Here is an 8,454-nt window from a genome sequence, read left to right as displayed (position 1 = left end):
CATCATCTATGATGGACACACATTACACGGAGGAAACTTTCCAGTTGTTCCAGTACTTACATTTCTAAAAGCTAAATTCAAGCACTTTAAGGACCTCATGTGAACTCTGTAAAACCAGCAGTAGTGTTAAAATCAAGAGATAGAGAGATTATGATGTTTGACGGGTCGTTTCTTTTATGATCACATGGACAGAAAACAATGTTGCAAATTTCGAAATATCGAGTTATGCCGTGGTATGGTTCGTCATTTTTTTTGCTTCGCAATATACTGAAATTAGATATATCGTCCCATCCCTAATAATTAATATATAATATAACACTATTTCAATTTGAAGATTAGAAGAGTTTGAATCCAGGGTGTGCTGAGTGACTCCAGCCAGGTCTCCTGAGCAACCAAATTGGCCCGGTTGCTAGGGAGGGTAGAGTCACATGGGGTAACCTCCTCGTGGTCGCTATAATGTGGTTCTCACTCTCGGTGGGGCATGTGGTGAGTTGTGCGTAGATGCCGTGGAGAATAGCGTGAAGCCTCCACACGCACTATGTCTCCGTGGTAATGCGCTCAACAAGTCACATGATAAGATGCGCAGATTGACGGTCTCAGAGGCAACTGAGATTCATTCTCCGCCACCCGGATTGAGGCGAGTCACTTCGCCACCACGAGGACTTGGAGCGCATTGGGAATTGGGCATTCCAAATTGGGGAGAAAAGGGGAGAAAAAAAAAAAAAAAAAAATGTGTTTCATGACATATTTGCAATGTGAAAGATCATTTCTGACTTCTCCATCTGACAGCCCAATCTAGTCCTAATCACAGTTGAAATTGAAATATGTCAACGCCGTCCAAGCTCAAATCGTATCTAAAAATTCCAGACGTTCCAGATTCAAAATGACTGATCTGTGGGACGCAGTGAAAAGGCAGCTTTGGTAAAGTAACCACACACCTTGTGATTTGAGGGATCATTCATGTCTGTAGCACAAACGCTGCAGGACGACTTACACACTGAACGTTTAATACTTACTATTAGAAGTTTATAGTAACAATGATACCTCACTTAACAAACACTGATACTAATATTGATTGTGATGCGTCAGCAGGTGTGAATTGTGTTTAAAATGTGGCCTTTGCTAAAATAGACCATGATAAACACCCTGTGACTCCTACAGCATTCAGCATGTTATAGATGACACTTTATAGAGGTGTGGAGGAGGAGACGGGGGGTCACTGCTCACCACATGTCCAGACAGGTGGAGTAGTCTGTAGAACCGAGCAGGACATCTGGCGGCCGATACCACAGAGTCACCACCTCATTAGAGTACGTGTGGCTGGGGACTGACTTTGCACGTGCAAGACCTGCAGATAAACACACATACACGTTAATGTTACACAGTGGGCATAAACACACATGGCATGTCATATTGATGCATTACAGCTTGATTTGAAATGATGGCCAATAAAAAGTGATATTTCCCTTGATTTGTCTCATTGACACTTTTGTCCACTTGGTTAACAAGTATAAACTAAAATACCTTGATAAACAGAACTAAATTTTTTGTTGTCGTAACTTTGTAAACATGTAATTCATGTTCTGTTCCCTCTAGATCACTTTGAAAAGTCTCATTTTATTCCACTAGATGGCAGAAAGCACTAGAAAACATACTGTTTGCTCTAGCACATTCCATCACAATATACAGATCTGAAATGTAGGTGGCGCTCTAACACATTTTATCCCTCACAGATGTGCTCGTCCATAGACATTCAGTCTAATGTTCAGTTCAAGCAACACCCTCTGTGTTTCATTGAATATCTCGGCCTCTGAGTAGACTAGAAGCTCAATCTAGGGGTCATTAGAAAGCTGAGATCCTCCCCTTTGCGATGATTTTCAACATCAACAGTCGAAAACATATTTTTCTAATGATTTGTTTTGCATGCTTTTCCTGCTGGATGGCATATTTTGTTATGGACATATAAGATATAACATTGGATTATTCAGCTATGCAAGGTCACAGACACGTAAAAAATGGCTCATTTTTTTCGACCGTGGCATGATTGTTGGTGCCAGATGGGCTGGTTTGAGTGTTTGTGTGGCTGCTGGTCTCCTGGGATTTCTGCACACGGCAGTCTCTGGAGTTTGCTCCGAATGGTGCCAAGGACAGGGAGCGTCCAGTGAGAGGCAGTTCTGTGGACAGGGGCGCCTTAGGTCAGAGGAGAATGGCCAGACTGGTTCGGGCTGATGGAGTCTGCGGTGACTCAGATGGTCGCTCTGTGCAATTGTGGTGAGGGGAGTAGCAACTCGAAATGCTATTCTGGGATGTGGGTTGCCGCTGTTTTGGCGGCACGAGGGGGACCTGCACAGTGTTGGGCTGGTGGTTTTAATGTTGTGGCTGATCGATCTATAACTTTGCATAAAACTGAATGGCATCCACGCTACTATTATTCTATTTGTTTCCATGTCTCAGCCTTGGGATTCATATCCCGAGGTTACCAGAGCCGGCCAGATCCAGCTCCGTTCCTGCTTGGTGTCGGACTCCACTGCTACGTGTCGCTGAGCGATGACGACAAACTACAGCTGGTGCTAGCCAGACATCACTTCAGTTTTTTACGATGGACTTCAGAGGATGAACTGATGCCAACTCCAACTGTAAGACATGGGATACTTCATATGCCACTGCCTGAACCTTGGACATAGGATAGACCCCACCGAACCTCACCGAAATGACCTGCCGGTTGAACTGCGATGCACCTCATTGATCTCTGCCTGCATGACCTTTGTCTATTGATGGACTGAACTCTTATAATTGAATACATAGACTATCAATTAATTGCCAACAAAAGCCTTCATCAGCCAACTAACAAAGGACAATGCATCTATGTGAACATCTGCAGTTAATCCAGGATGCCAAAAATAAATGACGGTAAAAAGTTTCCAAGTCACTTTTAATAAGACCTTCATATAACAAACATAACTAATCAAAATAACGTTAAGGCAACATATCTTTACAAGTAAAAAAAAATAACATACTTAACTAGTATTTTCAACAGAAACTCTTGGGTAAAGTCGATTCCTAAAACGATTGTCAGACAGGCGATAAAGCCACAAAACTTCACTTACTGTTCAGGCGTTCATGCGAGACTGATAATAAAATGAGCTGTGCTCCCGAGGTGGTGATGGGTGTTTAATTAACCCGTTTCACTTAAGCACACTTGACTTCCTGTGTGCCTTCTGTGTTTGCAGTGCAGCTCAGCGTGGTAGGACAGTGAGGGGGATATTTAAAGCGTCCTGACGAAACGCAATTAGTAGCGAAGACTTCAAACCACTATAATTTGCAGTCAATAATCCCTGTGCTAAACAATGGGCCACATCAGAGAGAGTGAGGGGCCATTAGACTGTCCATTTATTTTCAGAGTGGGGGAGAGGAGGGCCGATGATCAGAGAGGTTAACACACACTGACGGAGCGTGGAGAGCCTCTAATCATCATTAAACTAAATCTGCGAGTAATAGCCATCCCGATTGCGATGGCAACCTCTGCATCTGTGAGCCTAATTGATGAGAGAGAAACAGGGAAGGCGGGGACGAGCGCTCGACCCATGATGAAGAGTAGACGAGAGGTCAGGGAGGTCACAGATGATGAAGGCAATTGCTGGAAGTGGGTAGGGAGTGGGGGATTGTTTCAGCTACAGAACGTCCTTTCTTCGTCCTGGGGCAGCTGTCATAGCAATGCAGCGGGTGGGAGCCGGCTTGTCATTGTAGTGGAGGTAAATGCACGGGGAGTGTATGGCTAAGCTGACATTAGCTATTAAAACACACTGAAGAACACCGACCGCAAAGTCTCAGTTTCAAAGGCAGGATGCGAGCATCCCATAATGCATGCTTCAGCAATGACTTTGAGGGCTTTCCACCCCGATTCAAAGCGGTCAGTCGCTCACCTGCCGCTCAGGAACTGCGCAGGTATCCCGAGGGGGTCGAGGGTCAAGCTGAGTAAATTATACATCACTCACTGACCTAAAGTCACACAAGGCAAAAGCCGCAGCATGCGGTACATGAGTGACAGTGCGAGGAAGGATTGAGAGAGAGCGAAAAAGAAAACAACAAAGTTCACTTTGAAGCGCTGTAAACAGCTGCATTGTGAACACTGACAGGACGAATTTCATTCAAGAGAACATCCACAAACACAGCATCAAACAGGCACTCTGTTCCAAAACCTAGCGACCTCCCTACCTAGACAGCACTTTAACCTCATGCGACCCTGTGTACACATGTGTGGACGTTGTATTTTGGCTTTGTTATATGCAACGCATTATTTCATTTAATTTAAACCGACTGATCTCAGTTTAGGAGACTCTGTGCTGTCAGTAAAGGGTTAAACTTTCACCGTACGGAGTCATGTGACCAAACAACATGGCGCCGATCTCAGCTGAGTTTATCTTTGGGAGAAACGCCAACACAACTACATCTGGAAGAAACCTAAATACGTTTTTACATTAAAACCTGTTTGCATGTTTACTATGTGCTACTAGTTACAAATCTTTGTCTGATGCATCAGTACATGATGTTGCTTCAGCTTCCCCTGATACTGCGGCACAGATCACAAAAATGTTGGCACCCATTTGAAATTTTACACAGATTGTTCTGCATTACAGCATTTTGAAGGAAGTCAAACATCTCAAACGTCTAGACAGCCTCAACATTACAAATAGCATATTTCATCTATTAGGGTGAATCTATTAGGCTTCATTTATATTACAAGTGTGAAAGTTGGAGTTTCCATGAATTATGCACAAAATATTGACAAAGTTTCCCTGATGAGATGACTTAAATCATTAGGCCTGCTAAACTCATATTATTCTCCTTCAAATAAAATGTCCAAACAAATGCATGAAGTTACAGTCTCCAGTTTACCTTTATTACTTTTTGTTGGACAGGGTTTTTGGCTAGTGAAAATGCTGAGTGGCTAGTGACTTAAAGTTAATGTCAAGCCCTGACCACATGTGTCATAACTGTAAACTTATTAAAGTATCACATCAATATGCAAATTTCAAACTATTCAAATCAATTGTGAGTCGAGTCTCCTGTGCGCTTCACATGATGAGCAATATCTATATGACGTGTGAAACTGCTTCCTACGTAGAGTCTTCCAAATCAGTCCCTTATGAGTTTACACTTCAGTACGTATTCAGCCTCAAAAGACAGCTTCCTACGAAGACAGTAGGCAATTGTTTGGAACAGATCTAGTACAGTATTCACACACATCTGATTCATACAAACATACTGTAGTTATATAGACGGACTGGACTTCATCCAGTCCAAAACAAACAGACTTAATGTATGCACAAGTAAAACTGCAGCCACGCCGATGTTTGATTAAACACCCCGTCTCATCTACTCATCCGTCAATACAGAATATGATCAAAATATGAAAAATGTAATAAAGGCATATTCATTATCTTCATGCATCAAATGTTCACTGTGGCAGAGATGTTCTGAGCGAGTTTTATAACAGCGCGGTTCATTTTCACACCAATTAACAGATTGTTCATGCTTGGCAGGTCATTTATATGCTGTGAGATATAATCTAGGTGCTGACGGCAGACGCTACATATTAGTGTTGCATTTCTCATATGCAGAATTGATTGAGCCACGTATCAAGATGTTAATGAAAGGTGCGGTTTGAAGTGAACGAGCCATCAAAACAGATGCATGTCAATACGTGCTTTATTAAAGTAAACAGCAGATGCATTTGTGTGCATGCTAGTGTGTACACATGTACATCTGACTGTGTGTAAAATCCCTTTCACTTGACATTCTTTACAACACGTTATTATAATAAACTATTTCTAGCTGTATAGGGTTCTTGAGTTGCTTTATGGTTTTCTGGAGATTCTAAAATTGTTGCCGTTACATTATAGGTTCTTCAGATCAACATATAGGTTTCTAGGTATCATGCATCAACAGAGGAAAAGTGAAGGGTTCTGGGTTCTTTGATGCACCAGTTTTAGAAAGAACTAGAGCTGGGTATTGATCCAGATTTCCTTATTTGATTCGAGTCCGATTCACAAGCTCTTGTTTTGATTCAATACTGATAAATATGCAATTTGATGATTCTAAATACCAATTTCTAAATACTAATTTGAGTAAACATTTGTAACAAGGTTAAAGTGGGAAAGGAGGAGGCGGAAACCGGCTCAAAGTAATGTTTTAATTTAAACTTAAACAAAAAGACACAAAACATAAACACACACACGGCAGCTGCTCGAACTGCCGCATTCCCGCTGCACTTATCCCTCTCATCGGCTGATTAGCCCGATTGGGCGCCGAGCGTCCGTAGTCACAGCCCCGGCTCCACCTTCCTCCTAGTCACACTCCTCCCTCCTTTGCCTCAGGCCGGGGAACGTACCCCCAACTCCTTTCCGGGGGGGACGCTACCCATTTGGCCCCGCCTACTGGCAGGCTTTTCCCCGCCTCTCTAGAGCTGGGGAGGGGGACAAGGGGAGGAGAAAACAAAAAAATGAGGAGAGGGAAAAGGCAAGGTGGAGCGGCAGTGAGAGAGAGAAAAAAAACTGGCTCGCCGGCTCCCAGACACGCCATTGCCTGGTCCTCGATCACTCCTCCTCCCTCTGGCGGACAACAGCCGCTCCACCCCAGGCGAACCGGAGTAAGTCCTCCAACCCCTGGTGGATGGCAGCCATTCCTCTGCATCTAGGTGGCCGGCAGCGGCGACTCCATCCCCCGTCGGACAGCGGACAGCACCTATCTGGCTCCTTTGGGCGGACGGCAGTGGCGAGGACTCGATGACAGCGCATCCCTCCTCCCTCCCGGGCTTCGGCACCAATGTAACGGGGTTGAAATGGGAAAGGAGGCGGCGGGAACCGGCTGAACAGTCAAAGTAATACTTTAATTTAAACGTAAAAAAGTCACGAAGGGCTCTATTTTCTTGCGTGCGCAATGCGCAGCACTACACGCAATGACCGTGCACTACGTCTTACAAAATTTTCGTGAGAGCGTTAATTCTATGCGAAATTTTCGTGCCAGCGCAAAGCACAAGTGGCCATTGGTGGGAGTGTTTGTGCTATCTGTGGGTATATTGTATGGTAATTAAGTGGCGAAAAGCGCAATTTGCTATTTTCCTGAGAAATAGGTCATTGCGCTAAGACGTTTCAGAACCACGTCTGTTTTCAGCGCAACGTCTAAATTCAGTTCCTGCATTTGCAGTTTGGAGATTCCACCATCAGATGGTGATAAAGTTCACGTCCAAATTCTGACAATACAGTGGAACATCAAATTAAGTCCCTGACAATCACTGTTGTAGCCGTTTTATGAAACAAATATGTATGAGAGTTGTGTTAAACTATCTAAAGTTCACGGTTTATTTTCAAAAATTATTATCATTATGTTTATATTTACAATTGTATTAATGATCTGATTTGTATTGGTATTTTTCCACTTGTTCATTTATAAGTCACTGCAAAAGGGGCCAGTGGAAGAAGTTGGAGAGTGTAAAATATTTGGATTTGGTATGATTTTGTCAACCACTTTTTTATTCTATTTATTATTATTATTTTTTTATTATTATTATTTTTATCCCCTTTTCTCCCAATTTGGAATGCCCAATTCCCACTACTTAGTAGGTCCTCGTATTGGCACGGTTACTCACCTCAATCCGGGTGGCGGAGGACAAGTCCCAGTTGCCTCCGCTTCGGAGACCATCAATCCGCGCATCTTATCACCGCGGAGACTCACAGCATGTGGAGGCTCATGCTACTCTCCGCAATCCACAACTTACCACACGCCCCATTGAGAGCAAGAACTGCTAATCGCGACCACGAGGAGGTTACCCCATGTGACTCTACCCTCCCTAGCAACCGGGCCAATTTGGTTGCTTAGGAGATCTGGATGGATTCACTCAGCACGCCCTGGATTTGAACTAGCGACTCCAGGGGAGATAGTCAGCATCAGTACTCGCTGAGCTACCCAGGCCCCCCACCACTTTGTTATTTTAATTATATTTTCATTTCGCTGGACATGTCGTTTGAATTTTGAAATATGTTTAGTTTCATTTTTTCATGCATCAACAAATTCATTTCATGCATCAACAGCATTACATTTTTCAAAATCAATGTCGACTGGTAGAAGTCGCCAAACCCACTTGTGCCTAGACTGAGCGCATGCAACAAAACTTTATGGCCATGCCCACTGACTTTGTGTGTATGACTTATGGCATAGCACTACGCTAAGCGCTCTTATAATAGGGCCCGAAATGTCACATAAAACTACTTCAATTACTGGTCTTCGCTATATGATTATGGTACATTAAAACTGGTTTTCTCGTTTTCTTGTTTGATTAATATTAACGACATATGACACAGCGGCAGGTCTATTAAGTTGCATTCACACTTCCAATTACGATATTTTTTTTTTTTTATACAAATCCACTTTTTTTGTCCCACCGTTAACGTTCAC

The 8,454-nt window shown here is 43.2% G+C and overlaps 1 protein-coding gene across 4 annotated transcripts in view; it reads right to left on the bottom strand.

Moving 5' to 3' along the window:
* The window catches only part of LOC127453655 (cyclin-dependent kinase 14-like), a 334,552-nt gene that overhangs the window by 192,980 nt on the left and 133,118 nt on the right, over positions 1 to 8,454 (bottom strand). For all 4 annotated transcript variants that reach the window (XR_007899434.1, XR_007899433.1, XM_051720217.1 and 1 more), the window contains one exon: positions 1,228 to 1,348. Coding sequence is in view for 2 of the 4 variants with exons in the window: in XM_051720217.1 (XP_051576177.1) it covers positions 1,228 to 1,348 (121 nt within the window). In the remaining 2 variants the exon portion in view is untranslated. The remainder of the gene's footprint in view (positions 1 to 1,227; positions 1,349 to 8,454) is intronic.

Source organism: Myxocyprinus asiaticus, chromosome 16, assembly GCF_019703515.2.
Source record: "Myxocyprinus asiaticus isolate MX2 ecotype Aquarium Trade chromosome 16, UBuf_Myxa_2, whole genome shotgun sequence".
Lineage (NCBI taxonomy): Eukaryota > Metazoa > Chordata > Actinopteri > Cypriniformes > Catostomidae > Myxocyprinus > Myxocyprinus asiaticus.
Note: the sequence above shows the minus strand (reverse complement) of the source record. Positions and strands in the feature narration are given on the sequence as shown.